The sequence below is a fragment of the Bombina bombina genome, chromosome 2 (genome assembly GCF_027579735.1).
Source record: "Bombina bombina isolate aBomBom1 chromosome 2, aBomBom1.pri, whole genome shotgun sequence".
In the NCBI taxonomy this organism is placed as follows: Eukaryota; Metazoa; Chordata; class Amphibia; order Anura; family Bombinatoridae; genus Bombina; species Bombina bombina.
The window spans coordinates 425247699-425264794 of NC_069500.1; the positions used below are offsets into that span (position 1 = coordinate 425247699).

The 17096-nt window shown below is 40.7% G+C and overlaps 1 protein-coding gene across 1 annotated transcript in view; it reads left to right on the forward strand.

Moving 5' to 3' along the window:
• CABIN1 (calcineurin binding protein 1) overlaps nt 1–17096 on the forward strand; it is a 1089846-nt gene that overhangs the window by 122206 nt on the left and 950544 nt on the right. Inside the window, exons 8-10 of the mRNA XM_053701973.1 lie at nt 9912–10061; nt 10142–10428; nt 10867–11032. Of these exons, the coding sequence (XP_053557948.1) occupies nt 9912–10061; nt 10142–10428; nt 10867–11032 (603 nt within the window). The remainder of the gene's footprint in view (nt 1–9911; nt 10062–10141; nt 10429–10866; nt 11033–17096) is intronic.

The window sequence follows — 17096 nt, forward strand, 5'->3', positions numbered from 1 at the left end:
AAGGAATTTGATCAATTGCTTATGTTGTTTTTCTCTACATATTGCAAGATGTCTCATGTTGCATCTGAGCCAGAAGATACTTCAGGAAAATCGCTGCCTGGTGCTGGAACTACCAAAGCTAAGTGTATCTGCTGTAAACTTTTGGTAGCTGTTCCTCCAGCTGTTGTTTGTATTAAATGTCATGACAAACTTGTTAATGCAGAAAATATTTCCTTTAGTAAAATACCATTACCTGTTGCAGTTCCATCAACATCTAATGTTCAGAGTGTTCCTGATAACATAAGAGATTTTGTTTCTGAATCTATTAAGAAGGCTATGTCTGTTATTCCTCCTTCTAGTAAACATAAAAAGTCTTTTAAAACTTCTCTTTATCCAGATGAATTTTTAAATGAACATCATCATTCTGATTCTAATGATTCTTCTGGTTCAGAGGATTCTGTTTCAGAGGTTGATGCTGATAAATCTTCATATTTATTTAAAATGGAATTTATTCGTTCTTTACTTAAAGAAGTCCTAATTGCATTAGAAATTGAGGATTCTGGTCCTCTTGATACTAAATCTAAACGTTTAGATAAGGTCTTTAAATCTCCTGTAGTTATTCCAGAAGTTTTTCCTGTTCCTGGTGCTATTTCTGAAGTAATTTCCAGGGAATGGAATAAATTGGGTAATTCATTTACTCCTTCTAAACGTTTTAAGCAATTATATCCTGTGCCGTCTGACAGATTAGAGTTTTGGGACAAAATCCCTAAAGTTGATGGGGCTATCTCTACCCTTGCTAAACGTACTACTATTCCTACGGCAGATGGTACTTCCTTTAAGTATCCTTTAGATAGGAAAATTGAATCCTTTCTAAGAAAAGCTTATTTGTGTTCAGGTAATCTTCTTAGACTTGCTATATCTTTGGCGGATGTTGCTGCAGCTTCAACTTTTTGGTTGGAAACTTTAGCGCAACAAGTAACAGATCATGATTCTCATAACATTATTATTCTTCTTCAACATGCTAATAATTTTATCTGTGATGCCATTTTTGATATTATCAGAGTTGATGTCAGGTTTATGTCTCTAGCTATTTTAGCTAGAAGAGCTTTATGGCTTAAAACTTGGAATGCTGATATGTCTTCTAAATCGACTCTACTTTCCCTTTCTTTCCAGGGTAATAAATTATTTGGTTCTCAGTTGGATTCTATTATCTCAACTGTTACTGGTGGGAAAGGAACTTTTTTACCACAGGATAAAAAATCTAAAGGTAAAAACAGGGCTAATAATCGTTTTTGTTACTTTCGTTTCAACAAAGAACAAAAGCCTGATCCTTCATCCTCAGGAGCAGTTTCAGTTTGGAAACCATCTCCAGTCTGGAATAAATCCAAGCCTTCTAGAAAAGCAAAGCCAGCTTCTAAGTCCACATGAAGGTGCGGCCCTCATTCCAGCTCAGCTGGTAGGGGGCAGATTACGTTTTTTCAAAGAAATTTGGATCAATTCTGTTCACAATCTTTGGATTCAGAACATTATTTCAGAAGGGTACAGAATTGGTTTCAAGATAAGACCTCCTGCAAAGAGATTCTTTCTTTCCCGTGTCCCAGTAAACCCAGCGAAAGCTCAAGCATTTCTGAAATGTGTTTCAGATCTAGAGTTGGCTGGAGTAATTATGCCAGTTCCAGTTCTGGAACAGGGGCTGGGGTTTTATTCAAATCTCTTCATTGTACCAAAGAAGGAGAATTCCTTCAGACCAGTTCTGGATCTAAAAATATTGAATCGTTATGTAAGGATACCAACATTCAAAATGGTAACTGTAAGGACTATCCTGCCTTTTGTTCAACAAGGGCATTATATGTCTACAATAGATTTACAGGATGCATATCTACATATTCCGATTCATCCAGCGCACTATCCGTTTCTGAGATTCTCTTTCCTAGACAAGCATTACCAGTTTTTGGCTCTGCCGTTTGGCCTAGCAACAGCTCCAAGAATTTTTACAAAGGTTCTCGGTGCCCTTCTATCTGTAATCAGAGAACAGGGTATTGTGGTATTTCCTTATTTGGACGATATCTTGGTACTTGCTCAGTCTTCACATTTAGCAGAATCTCATACGAATCGACTTTTGTTGTTTCTTCCTTTTTGGGTTTCCAGATAGATTCAGTGTCCATGACTCTGTCTTTGACAGACAAGAGACGTCTAAAATTGATTTCAGCTTGTCGAAAACCTTCAGTCACAATCATTCCCTTCGGTAGCCTTATGCATGGAAATTCTAGGTCTTATGACTGCTGCATCGGACGCGATCCCCTTTGCTCGTTTTCACATGCGACCTCTTCAGCTCTGTATGCTGAACCAATGGTGCAGGGATTACACAAAGATATCTCAATTAATATCTTTAAAACCGATTGTACGACACTCTCTGACGTGGTGGACAGATCACCATCGTTTAGTTCAGGGGGCTTCTTTTGTTCTTCCGACCTGGACTGTAATTTCAACAGATGCAAGTCTTACAGGTTGGGGAGCTGTGTGGGGGTCTCTGACAGCACAAGGGGTTTGGGAATCTCAGGAGGTGAGATTACCGATCAATATTTTGGAACTCCGTGCAATTTTCAGAGCTCTTCAGTCTTGGCCTCTTCTGAAGAGAGAATCGTTCATTTGTTTTCAGACAGACAATGTCACAACTGTGGCATACATCAATCATCAAGGAGGGACTCATAGTCCTCTGGCTATGAAAGAAGTATCTTGAATTCTGGTTTGGGCGGAATCCAGCTCCTGTCTAATCTCTGCGGTTCATATTCCAGGAATAAAACGTTGCATCCGGGCGAATGGTCTCTTCACCCAGAGGTATTTCTTCAGATTGTTCAAATGTGGGAACTTCCAGAAATATATCTGATGGCTTCTCATCTAAACAAAAAACTTCCCAGGTATCTGTCCAGATCCCGGGATCCTCAGGCGGAGGCAGTGGATGCATTATCACTTCCTTGGAAGTATCATCCTGCCTATATCTTTCCGCCTCTAGTTCTTCTTCCAAGAGTAATCTCCAAGATTCTGAAGGAATGCTCGTTTGTTCTGCTGGTAGCTCCAGCATGGCCTCACAGGTTTTGGTATGCGGATCTTGTCCGGATGGCCTCTTTCCAACCGTGGACTCTTCCGTTAAGACCAGACCTTCTGTCGCAAGGTCCTTTTTTTCCATCAGGATCTCAAATCCTTAAATTTAAAGGTATGGAGATTGAACGCTTGATTCTTGGTCAAAGAGGTTTCTCTGACTCTGTGATTAATACTATGTTACAGGCTCGTAAATCTGTATCTAGAGAGATATATTATAGAGTCTGGAAGACTTATATTTCTTGATGTTATTCTCATCATTTTTCCTGGCATTCTTTTAGAATTCCGAGAATTTTACAGTTTCTTCAGGATGGTTTAGCTAAAGGTTTGTCCGCAAGTTCCTTGAAAGGTCAAATCTCTGCTCTTTCTGTTCTTTTTCACAGAAAGATTGCTAATCTTCCTGATATTCATTGTTTTGTACAAGCCTTGGTTCGTATAAAACCTGTCATTAAGTCAATTTCTCCTCCTTGGAGTTTGAATTTGGTTCTGGGGGCTCTTCAAGCTCCTCCGTTTGAACCTATGCATTCATTGGACATTAAATTACTTTCTTGGAAAGTTTTGTTCCTTTTGGCCATCTCTTCTGCCAGAAGAGTCTCTGAATTGTCTGCTCTTTCTTGTGAGTCTCCTTTTCTGATTTTTCATCAGGATAAGGCAGTGTTGCGAACTTCTTTTGAATTTTTACCTAAGGTTGTGAATTCCAACAACATTAGTAGAGAAATTGTAGTTCCTTCATTATGCCCTAATCCTAAGAATTCTAAGGAGAAATCATTGCATTCTTTGGATGTTGTTAGAGCTTTGAAATATTATGTTGAAGCTACTAAGAATTTCCGAAAGACTTCTAGTCTATTTGTCATCTTTTCCGGTTCTAGAAAAGGCCAGAAAGCTTCTGCCATTTCTTTGGCATCTTGGTTGAAATCTTTAATTCATCATGCCTATGTTGAGTCGGGTAAAACTCCACCTTAGAGGATTACAGCTCATTCGACTAGGTCAGTTTCTACTTCCTGGGCGTTTAAGAATGAAGCTTCGGTTGATCAGATTTGCAAAGCAGCAACTTGGTCTTCTTTGCATACTTTTACTAAATTCTACCATTTTTATGTGTTTTCTTCTTCTGAAGCAGTTTTTGGTAGAAAAGTACTTCAGGCAGCTGTTTCAGTTTGAATCTTCTGCTTATGTTTTCATTTAAACTTTATTTTGGGTGTGGATTATTTTCAGCAGGAATTGGCTGTCTTTATTTTATCCCTCCCTCTCTAGTGACTCTTGCGTGGAAAGATCCACATCTTGGGTAGTCATTATCCCATACGTCACTAGCTCATGGACTCTTGCTAATTACATGAAAGAAAACATAATTTATGTAAGAACTTACCTGATAAATTCATTTCTTTCATATTAGCAAGAGTCCATGAGGCCCACCCTTTTTTTGTGGTGGTTATGATTTTTTTGTATAAAGCACAATTATTCCAATTCCTTATTTTTTATGCTTTCGCACTTTTTTCTTATCACCCCACTTCTTGGCTATTTGTTAAACTGATTTGTGGGTGTGGTGAGGGGTGTATTTATAGGCATTTTGAGGTTTGGGAAACTTTGCCCCTCCTGGTAGGAATGTATATCCCATACGTCACTAGCTCATGGACTCTTGCTAATATGAAAGAAATGAATTTATCAGGTAAGTTCTTACATAAATTATGTTTTTGTCTCTCACTTCATTTCCGGTGTTACGGAGAGTGGTGACAAGCAGTTAAGAAGTATTATTTCTATGCTACGTTATGGTGACGCAGCAGAACAGCCTCAGATAAAGAGTATTAGATTGAGTCCGAACGTATACTATGTGTGAAATATATGCTCCGGTGGCAGGTAGGCACCTCAGCAAAGCTTAGCTGAGGTGTGGAGATTGTCTGCTGTTTATTGTAAAAAAATTTAATTTTTCTTGTAAAGCAAAATAAAAACATTTACATTTAACATTTAAAGACACAGTAATTTTTTTTTTGTGAGGTAATTTCAAGTTAAGATATAGGTTTATCCAATTTTTATTTGCTCAAATTGTGAATAAAGATGGACCAAGAGGCCCTGCAAGACGTTACATGTACTTTATGTTTTGATTCTAATGTGGAACCACCAATCCCTTTCTGTTCCTCATGTATTGAGAGAACTTTACAGTTCAGGGATAGACTTTTTTCTGGGCAAACATTGTCTGGGGCGGATGCTGTTCAGGAACCTTCTGACAATGTTCAATATATGCCGCAGCTTTCTCCTCAAGTGTCCCAAAACTTGGCGTCCATACAGCCAGTGCCCTGCGCTTCCTCCACTACTCCACCTGGAGTTACCTTGCAAATCATCGCTTCCCTCATGTCCTCTGCGGTTTCTGATGCATTATCTGCTTTTCCCATGCTGCAGGGAAAGCGCAAGAGGAAAAGTAAACAATCAGTGAGTGAGGTTACTGACACAGTTGTTGCCTCTTCAAATTCCCCTTCCCAGAAGCCTGAGGAGGAGGATACTTCGGTAGCATCTGAGGGTGAAATCTCAGACTCAGACAGGGCAATTCCTCCTACTGATACTGAAGTTGTATCCTTCAGGTTTAAGCTAGAACACCTCCGTCTGTTACTCAAGGAGGTTTTAGCTACTCTGGACGACAGCGACACCATGGTCGTTGTAAATTCTAAAAAATCCAGTAAGCTAAATAAATATTTTGATGTACCTTCCATGGTGGAAGTTTTTCCTGTACCAGATCGAGCTACTGAGATTATTGGGAATGGGAGAGACCGGGTATCCCTTTTTCTCCATTTCCACGCTAGCCAAAAGAACTACTATTCCTATAGAGGATAGTTGTTCCTTTAAGGATCCTATGGATAAGAAGTTAAAGGGGTTACTCAAGAAAATTTATGTACACCAGGGTTTACAATGGCAACCCGCGGTTTGCATTGCTACTGTCACTAGTGCGGCAGCATACTGGTTTGATGCATTGTCTGAATCTATTCGGACAGACACTCCCCTCGAAGAAATCCAGGATAGGATAAAGGCCCTTAAGTTGCCCAACTCATTTATCACGGATGCTTCCCTTCAGGTTATTAAGCTGGGAGCTATGATTTCCGGTTTTGCCGTACTGGCCCGCAGAGCTTTTTGGTTAAAATCTTTGTCTGCGGATGTGTCATCTAAGTCTAAACTTTTGGCGATTCCTTACAAAGGAAAGACTTTGTTTTGGCCGGGGTTGACGGAAATAATTTCTGACATCACAGGAGGAAAGGGACATGACCTCCCTCAGGATAAGAGAAATAAAAAAAAGTGATGTCAGAGTAATTTTCGTTCCTTTCGAAATTTCAAGGGAAATCCTTCCACTTCCTCCTTCAAGCAGGAGCAGTCCAAGCTTTCCTGGAGACCCAATTTGTATTGGAACAAGGGATAACAATCCAAAAAGCCTGCTATTGAATCAAAAGCAGCATGAAGTGTCTGCCCCGATCCGGGACCGGATCTTGTTGGGGGGCAGACTTTCATTCTTCGCTCAGGCTTGGGTTCGAGATGTTCAGGATCCCTGGGCGGTGGACATCGTGTCCCAGGGATACAAACTAGCGTTCAAAGCCCTTCATCCCAGGGGCAGGTTTCTGCTTTCAAGATTAACTGTAGACCAGACAAAAAGAGAGGCGTTCTTACACTGTGTTCTGGACCTCTCCAACCTGGGAGTGATAGTTCCTGTTCCAATGCAGGAACAGGGTCAGGGGTTCTATTTCAATCTGTTTGTGGTTCCCAAAAAGGAGGGAACCTTCAGACGATTTTAGATTTCAAGAGTCTAAACAAATTCCTCAGAGTGCTGTCCTTCAAGATGGAAACTATCCGTTCCATTCTTCCTTGGGTCCAACAGGGTCAATTTATGAAAACGGTGGATTTAAAGGGTGCGTAGCTGCATGTTCCCATACACAGGGATCATCACAAGTTTCTAAGGTTTGCATTTCTAGACAAACGCTTCCAGTTTGTGGCTCTTCCATTCGGTCTTGCCCCAGCTCCCAGAATTTTCTCAAAGGTTCTGGGATCACTGCTAGCGCTGCTCCTATTGTGGGGCATTGCAGTGGCACCTTATCTGGACGACATTCTAGTTCAGACACCTTCCTTTTAACAAGCAAGATTTCACACAGAAATGTTATCTTTCCTGCAGTCTCACGGATGGAAGGTGAATTTGGAAAAGAGTTCCTTGGTTCCAAATACAAGGGTCATTTTCATGGGAACCATAATAGATTCCTTGTCAATTAATATTTTTCTGACAGAAGTCAGGAAATCAAAGATTTTCGATTCTTGCCTAGCACTTCATTCCTCTCCTTGGCCATCAATGGCTCAGTGCATGGAGGTAATCCGGCTGATGGTAGTGGCAATCAACATCATCGCAATCACCCGTTTCCACCTCAGACCTCTGCAGTTAAGCATGCTCAGGCAGTGTAACGGGGATTATGCGGATCTGTCTCCGTGATTACAACTGGAGCAGGAGACAAGAGATTCTCTACTTTGCTGGTTGTCTCTGGATCATCTCTCCCAGGGAACCTGCTTTCGCAGACCCTCTTGTGTGATTGTGACAACAGATGCCAGCCTTCTGGGATGGGGAGCAGTCTGGGGCTCTCTAAAGGCTCAGGGAACATGGGCTCGGTCATAGTCTGTTCTACCGTTAAACATTCTGGAACTGAGTGCGATCTTCAATGCTCTCCTGGCCTGGCCTCAGTTAGCTTCGGCCCAGTTCATCAGGTTCCAGTCGGACAATATAACCTCAGTGACTTACATCAACCATCAGGGAGGAACTCAGAGTTCCTTGGCCATGACAGAGGTAGAAAAAATAGATAGCGCCAGTAAATAAAGTGTAGCCAAGATCATTCAGTGGGCAGAGACCCACAACTGCTGTCTGTTGGCGATCCACATTCCAGGAGTGGACAACTGGGAGACGGACTTCCTGTGCAGGCAGACCTTTCACCCGGGGGGAGTGGGCGCTCTATCCGGAAGTGTTTTCCAGCCTGGGTCAGACAGAATAGGATCTCATGGCATCTCTGCAGAATGTCAAGCTCCCGAGGTACGGGTCGAGGTCAAGGGACCCTCAGGCTGTACTGATAGACGCTCTGGCGGTACCTTGGTTTTTCAGTCTCGCATACCTATTTCCTCCGTTTGCTCTTCTACCTTGGGTCATTGCTTGAATCAAGCAGGAAAGGGCGTTGGTGATCCTCATTGCACCGGCGTGGATTTGGTATGCAGACCTGATGGACATGTCATCTCTTCCACCTTGGAGACTTCCGTTGAGGAAGGACCTTCTACTTCAAGGGCCCTTCCTTCATCCAAATCTAGTTTCTCTGAAGCTGACTGCTTGGAGATTGAACGCTTAATTTTATCAAAGTGTGGATTTTCGGAATCGGTAATTGAGACCTTGATTCAGGCTCGTAAACCTGTGACTAGAAAGATTTACCATAAAATATGGCGGAAATATCTATATTGGTGTGATTCCAAGGGCTTGGAGTAGAATTAGGATTCCTAGAATTCTGTCCTTTCACCAAGAAGGTTTGGAGAAGGGTTTATTGGCAAGTTCCCTAAAGGGTCAAATATCTGCCTTGTCTATTTTGTTACATAAGCGTCTGGCGGACGTCCCAGACGTGCAAGCGTTTTGTCAGGCCTTGGTCAGGATCAGGCCTGTGTTCAAACCAGTTACTCCTCCCTGGAGTCTTAATTTAGTTCTTAAGGTTCTTCAAGGGGCTCCGTTTGAGCCTATGCATTCCTTAGATATTAAGTTGTTATCTTGGAAAGTTTTGTTTCTTGTTGCGATTTAATTTGCTCGTAGAGTGTCAGAGCTGCATTACAGTATGAGTCTCCTTACCTTATTTTTCATTCAGATAAGGTGGTTTTACGTACCAAATTAGGGTTTCTCCCTAAAGTAGTTTCAGACCGGAACATTAATCAGGAGATTTGACGTGGCATGTGCACTAAAATTCTATTTACAGACGACTAAGGATTTTCGTCAGTCTTCTGCTCTGTTTGTGGTATTCTCTGGGAAACGTAAGGGACAGAAAGCTATGGCTACTTCTCTTTCTTTGTGGCTGAAGAGTATTATTCGCTTTGCCTATGAAACTGCTGGACAGCAGCCTCCTGAGAGTGTTACGGCTCATTCTACGAGGGCTGTTTCCTCTTCCTGGGCATTCAAAAATGAAGCTTCTGTGGAACAGATTTGCAAGGCTGCAACTTGGTCCTCTCTTCACACTTTTTCAAAATTCTATAAATTTGACACTTTTGCCTTGGTTGAGGCAGCTTTTGGGAGAAAGGTTCTTCAAGCAGTGGTGCCTTCTGTTTAGGTTCCCGGTCTTCTCCCTCCCTTATCATCTGTGTACTCTAGCTTGGGTATTGATTCCCAATAGTAATTAGATGATTCGTGGACTCATTGTGTCATTTGAAAGAAAACAAAATTTATGCTTACCTGATAAATTTATTTATTTCTTGACACGGTGAGTCCACGGCCCGCCCTGTTCTTTAGACACAATGTTGGTATGTTATAAACTTCAGACACCTCTGCACCTTGTTGCTTCCTTTCTTTCCTTTACTTCGGTCGAATGACTGGGGGTTAAAGGGAAGGGAGGTGATATTAACAGCTTTGCTGTGGTGCTCTTTGCTGCCTCCTGCTGGGCAGGAGGGATATTCCCAATAGTAATTAGATGATCCGTGGACTCACCGTGTCAAGAAATAAATAAATTTATCAGGTATGCATACATTTTAGTTTTTTTTGTAATGCAGATTTTTTCAATGCAGTTCTTAACTCATGATACATAATGCATATTTATTTTTTTAATCACCTTTTAATTTCATTATTGAAACATTATCTTCCACAGTGACATGTCCATTCATGAAGTTGATGTAAGTGACGAAGAAGCAAGAAACATTGTGGAGGAAGCATTAGAGCTTCGCAGGAAGAAACAAGCTCTGTGTGTAAAAAAGCAGGAGCCAGACCTAAAGCTTGTGCAACCTCTTCCATTCTTCACGTATGTTTCATGTTGTGTTTTTCACTGTAGAGGTGACATCTGATCTGGTCTGCATAAGGAGTTTTGTGTTTTCTCTCCAGATGGAAATGCCTTGGTGAAAGCCTATTGACCATGTATCGTCATCTCACTACTTGCGAGCCACCTCGCCCTAGTCTGGGAAAGAGAATTGATCTCACAGATTATAGAGATCCAACGTCATTTATTCTTCCATTGCCATCCATCAAAGTCATCAAAACAACTGTGGAATCTTCAGTAATTTCAACCCCAACCACATCTGTAATATCAGTTACAGAGTCAATACCTGCAATACCCCCTCTTACCCCCACTGTTACTTCTCACAGCGTACTGGATTGCTCAGTTGTACAAGGTGAGATATTATTGACAATACAGGCAATACTTTGCAGCATACATTAATAGTAGTAAGATATATATTTACCCCAGTGAGTAAAATCATATGCGTATAACCACAAAAAAATCTATTTAACTACTCTTTTGTGCACTCAAAGCTTTTGTTGTTTGAAATATAGATTTGCTATCATGTAGTTTACTGTTTGTTTATGAATTTTACAAAGGTTGGTCCTTTGTGTGTATTTCATTCCATTGTTTCTTGTTTAGTTTTGATTCTGAATAACAAAATATGGGCTAAATTAAATCACAGTTGGCAATCCTCTCTCCTACTTAGCAAAGAACCCCCCTATACTTTTTGTTACGGACGCTGGTTTAAAATCTTTCCCCAGCAATAGATTTCTATGAGGACAGTGTATGTTAATTTGACTGCAATTCTGTATGGTTTTGTTTGCAGCAGACATTTCCACTAGTGACAAGACTAAGAAGGGCGTGAAGAGAAAGAGAATATCTGAGGATGCAGGGGAGACAGCTAAGAGACGCTCTGCTCGTGTACGGAACACCAAATGTAAGAAAGAAGAGAGAATTGACTTCCAGGAGCTGTTACTAAAGTTCTTACCCTCAAGGTATGTACAGTGTGTACTAACTGATTTAGGCCCAAACATTAAAAATATTTAAAAGTCACAAATTTGCCATTCAAAATATTTTTATTTAATTTTGAAAAATGTCTGTTTTAGATCTGACCCCCCCCCCCAATATTTCTTCTCTACCATGTGGAAGCTTATATCTCTCCTTCAATAGAGCTGACGTAGTTATATCCAGTGAGCACTAAAGTAGCATTATCTTTAGTATATTTTGTGCACTGTACCCAAAACATATCTGTCATTCAAAGAGCAACAACTAAACATGTTCTTTTAATTAAACAATTTCTAACACAGTCGTTTTTAGTTTTATGCCTCCTCTTAATGTTAATTGATTGAGGAGTACTTTCTACCAATGCGCATTGGCTGATAGGTACTTCCTGTTAAAGCTCATTGGTTGATATTTACTTCCTGCTAATTAGCATCAGTAGGATGTGCACAACTAATAATGGTGTTTTATTTTAAATTAACACAGGTTTTAATATATATTGTTTATTAAAAGATACATTTAAATGCTGCTCTTTCATATGAATGACTAAAACATTTTTGTGTGTGTGTGATGTCCTGTTTAACCCTTTTCAAGTGAAACTTTTTTTTTTTTTTTTTTAATTCTAAACCTTTTTATATAGAAATACTGGACAATGCCTTCTTTAAGCTGTCATGAGGTATCACATATTCAGCCATTCCCTTTAAGTAAATTAACTAAATTCCTCAGGTCCTTTACCATTTTTGAAGAATGATGTAGCTCTCAACCATCAAGTGGTCCCTAGCTATTTTTTTTTTTTTTTTTTTAAAGGCTATGCCTAGTATTTATGCAGGTCTGGACCCCCCCCCAGATGGGGGTTGAAAGAATGTTATACATTACATGGAGGGAACAAGCCCTTTGACATGATACAATAGAATTATATTACTTAAACACTTCAACCACAAGACACTCTTGGCTCTTCTTATCATTTAGGCGTTTTCTCTCTGGAGGTGATCAAACAATAGAATGCTTAGCACTAATTAAATTATAGCTGGAGCCAGCAACTTGTGTTTAGAAAATAGTTTCTTAAAGCTAAACACAGTTAACTCCTTCAGTCCTGACAGAAGGGTCTGTCACATGTATAATGCCTGCTGTGTGCCAGTACCTTATTGTAATGTATAATGCCTGCTGTGTGCCAGTACCTTATTGTAGTGTATAATGCCTGCTGTGTGCCAGTACCTTATTGTAATGTATAATGCCTGCTGTGTGTCAGTACCTTATTGTAGTGTATAATGCCTGCTGTGTGCCAGTACCTTATTGTAATGTATAATGCCTGCTGTGTGCCAGTACCTTATTGTAATGTATAATGCCTGCTGTGTGTCAGTACCTTATTGTAGTGTATAATGCCTGCTGTGTGCCAGTACCTTATTGTAATGTATAATGCCTGCTGTGTGCCAGTACCTTATTGTAGTGTATAATGCCTGCTGTGTGCCAGTACCTTATTTTAATGTATAATGCCTGCTGTGTGTCAGTACCTTTTTGTAATGTATAATGCCTGCTGTGTGCCAGTACCTTATTGTAGTGTATAATGCCTGCTGTGTGCCAGTACCTTATCGTAATGTATAATGCCTGCTGTGTGCCAGTACCTTATTGTAGTGTATAATGCCTGCTGTGTGCCAGTACCACCTTATTGTAGTGTATAATGCCTGCTGTGTGCCAGTACCTTATTGTAGTGTATAATGCCTGCTGTGTGCCAGTACCTTATTGTAATGTATAATGCCCACTTTGTGCCAGTACCTTATTGTAACGTATAACGCCTGCTGTGTGCCAGTACCTTATTGTAATGTATAATGCCCACTTTGTGCCAGTACCTTATTGTAATGTATAACGCCTGCTGTGTGCCAGTACCTTATTGTAGTGTATAATGCCTGCTGTGTGCCAGTACCTTATTGTAATGTATAATGCCTGCTGTGTGCCAGTACCTTATTGTAGTGTATAATGCCTGCTGTGTGCCAGTACCTTATTGTAGTGTATAATGCCTGCTGTGTGCCAGTACCTTATTGTAGTGTATAATGCCTGCTGTGTGCCAGTACCTTATTGTAGTGTATAATGCCTGCTGTGTGTCAGTACCTTATTGTAGTGTATAATGCCTGCTGTGTGCCAGTACCTTATTGTAATGTATAATGCCTGCTGTGTGCCAGTACCTTATTGTAGTGTATAATGCCTGCTGTGTGCCAGTACCTTATTGTAATGTATAATGCCTGCTGTGTGCCAGTACCTTATTGTAGTGTATAATGCCTGCTGTGTTCCAGTACCTTATTGTAATGTATAATGCCTGCTGTGTGCCAGTACCTTATTGTAGTGTATAATGCCTGCCGTGTGTCAGTACCTTATTGTAGTGTATAATGCCTGCTGTGTGTCAGTACCTTACTGTAATGTATAATGCCTGCTGTGTGCCAGTACCTTATTGTAGTGTATAATGCCTGCTGTGTGTCAGTACCTTATTGTAATGTATAATGCCTGCTGTGTGCCAGTACCTTATTGTAGTGTATAATGCCTGCTGTGTCCCAGTACCTTATTGTAGTGTATAATGCCTGCTGTGTGTCAGTACCTTATTGTAATGTATAATGCCTGCTGTGTGCCAGTACCTTATTGTAATGTATAATGCCTGCTGTGTGCCAGTACCTTATTGTAATGTATAATGCCTGCTGTGTGCCAGTACCTTATTGTAGTGTATAATGCCTGCTGTGTGCCAGTACCTTATCGTAATGTATAATGCCTGCTGTGTGCCAGTACCTTATTGTAGTGTATAATGCCTGCTGTGTGCCAGTACCACCTTATTGTAGTGTATAATGCCTGCTGTGTGCCAGTACCTTATTGTAGTGTATAATGCCTGCTGTGTGCCAGTACCTTATTGTAATGTATAATGCCCACTTTGTGCCAGTACCTTATTGTAACGTATAACGCCTGCTGTGTGCCAGTACCTTATTGTAATGTATAATGCCCACTTTGTGCCAGTACCTTATTGTAATGTATAACGCCTGCTGTGTGCCAGTACCTTATTGTAGTGTATAATGCCTGCTGTGTGCCAGTACCTTATTGTAGTGTATAATGCCTGCTGTGTGCCAGTACCTTATTGTAGTGTATAATGCCTGCTGTGTGCCAGTACCTTACTGTAATGTATAATGCCTGCTGTGTGCCAGTACCTTATTGTAGTGTATAATGCCTGCTGTGTGTCAGTACCTTATTGTAATGTATAATGCCTGCTGTGTGCCAGTACCTTATTGTAGTGTATAATGCCTGCTGTGTCCCAGTACCTTATTGTAGTGTATAATGCCTGCTGTGTGTCAGTACCTTATTGTAATGTATAATGCCTGCTGTGTGCCAGTACCTTATTGTAATGTATAATGCCTGCTGTGTGCCAGTACCTTATTGTAATGTATAATGCCTGCTGTGTGCCAGTACCTTATTGTAGTGTATAATGCCTGCTGTGTGCCAGTACCTTATCGTAATGTATAATGCCTGCTGTGTGCCAGTACCTTATTGTAGTGTATAATGCCTGCTGTGTGCCAGTACCACCTTATTGTAGTGTATAATGCCTGCTGTGTGCCAGTACCTTATTGTAGTGTATAATGCCTGCTGTGTGCCAGTACCTTATTGTAATGTATAATGCCCACTTTGTGCCAGTACCTTATTGTAACGTATAACGCCTGCTGTGTGCCAGTACCTTATTGTAATGTATAATGCCCACTTTGTGCCAGTACCTTATTGTAATGTATAACGCCTGCTGTGTGCCAGTACCTTATTGTAGTGTATAATGCCTGCTGTGTGCCAGTACCTTATTGTAGTGTATAATGCCTGCTGTGTGCCAGTACCTTATTGTAGTGTATAATGCCTGCTGTGTGCCAGTACCTTATTGTAGTGTATAATGCCTGCTGTGTGTCAGTACCTTATTGTAGTGTATAATGCCTGCTGTGTGCCAGTACCTTATTGTAATGTATAATGCCTGCTGTGTGCCAGTACCTTATTGTAGTGTATAATGCCTGCTGTGTGCCAGTACCTTATTGTAATGTATAATGCCTGCTGTGTGCCAGTACCTTATTGTAGTGTATAATGCCTGCTGTGTTCCAGTACCTTATTGTAATGTATAATGCCTGCTGTGTGCCAGTACCTTATTGTAGTGTATAATGCCTGCCGTGTGTCAGTACCTTATTGTAGTGTATAATGCCTGCTGTGTGTCAGTACCTTACTGTAATGTATAATGCCTGCTGTGTGCCAGTACCTTATTGTAGTGTATAATGCCTGCTGTGTGTCAGTACCTTATTGTAATGTATAATGCCTGCTGTGTGCCAGTACCTTATTGTAGTGTATAATGCCTGCTGTGTGTCAGTACCTTATTGTAATGTATAATGCCTGCTGTGTGCCAGTACCTTATTGTAATGTATAATGCCTGCTGTGTGCCAGTACCTTATTGTAATGTATAATGCCTGCTGTGTGCCAGTACCTTAGTGTAGTGTATAATGCCTGCTGTGTGCCAGTACCTTAGTGTAATGTATAATGCCTGCTGTGTGCCAGTACCTTATTGTAATGTATAATGCCTGCTGTGTGTCAGTACCTTATTGTAATGTATAATGCCTGCTGTGTGCCAGTACCTTATTGTAATGTATAATGCCTGCTGTGTGCCAGTACCTTATTGTAGTGTATAATGCCTGCTGTGTGCCAGTACCTTATTGTAATGTATAATGCCTGCTGTGTGCCAGTACCTTATTGTAGTGTATAATGCCTGCTGTGTGCCAGTACCTTATTGTAGTGTATAATGCCTGCTGTGTGCCAGTACCTTATTGTAATGTATAATGCCTGCTGTGTGCCAGTACCTTATTGTAGTGTATAATGCCTGCTGTGTGCCAGTACCTTATTGTAATGTATAATGCCTGCTGTGTGCCAGTACCTTATCGTAATGTATAATGCCTGCTGTGTGCCAGTACCTTATTGTAGTGTATAATGCCTGCTGTGTGTCAGTACCTTATTGTAGTGTATAATGCCTGCTGTGTGCCAGTACCTTATTGTAATGTATAATGCCTGCTGTGTGCCAGTACCTTATCGTAATGTATAATGCCTGCTGTGTGCCAGTACCTTATTGTAGTGTATAATGCCTGCTGTGTGCCAGTACCTTATTGTAATGTATAATGCCTGCTGTGTGTCAGTACCTTATTGTAGTGTATAATGCCTGCTGTGTGTCAGTACCTTATTGTAGTGTATAATGCCTGCTGTGTGTCAGTACCTTTTTGTAATGTATAATGCCTGCTGTGTGCCAGTACCTTATTGTAGTGTATAATGCCTGCTGTGTGCCAGTACCTTATTGTAGTGTATAATGCCTGCTGTGTGCCAGTACCTTATTGTAATGTATAATGCCTGCTGTGTGCCAGTACCTTATTGTAATGTATAATGCCTGCTGTGTGTCAGTACCTTATTGTAATGTATAATGCCTGCTGTGTGTCAGTACCTTATTGTAATGTATAATGCCTGCTGTGTGTCAGTACCTTATTGTAGTGTATAATGCCTGCTGTGTGTCAGTACCTTAGTGTAGTGTATAATGCCTGCTGTGTGTCAGTACCTTATTGTAGTGTATAATGCCTGCTGTGTGCCAGTACCTTATTGTAATGTATAATGCCTGCTGTGTGCCAGTACCTTATTGTAATGTATAATGCCTGCTGTGTGCCAGTACCTTATTGTAATGTATAATGCCTGCTGTGTGTCAGTACCTTATTGTAATGTATAATGCCTGCTGTGTGTCAGTACCTTATTGTAATGTATAATGCCTGCTGTGTGTCAGTACCTTATTGTAGTGTATAATGCCTGCTGTGTGTCAGTACCTTAGTGTAGTGTATAATGCCTGCTGTGTGTCAGTACCTTATTGTAGTGTATAATGCCTGCTGTGTGCCAGTACCTTATTGTAATGTATAATGCCGTCCCTAGCTATTACATATTTGATCTTTATAAACCCATCTACCCTCATTTACACAATCATGACAAAATAACTTCCAACCACTCTTTACACAAAGGAATGGCCTTCAACAATTTCAT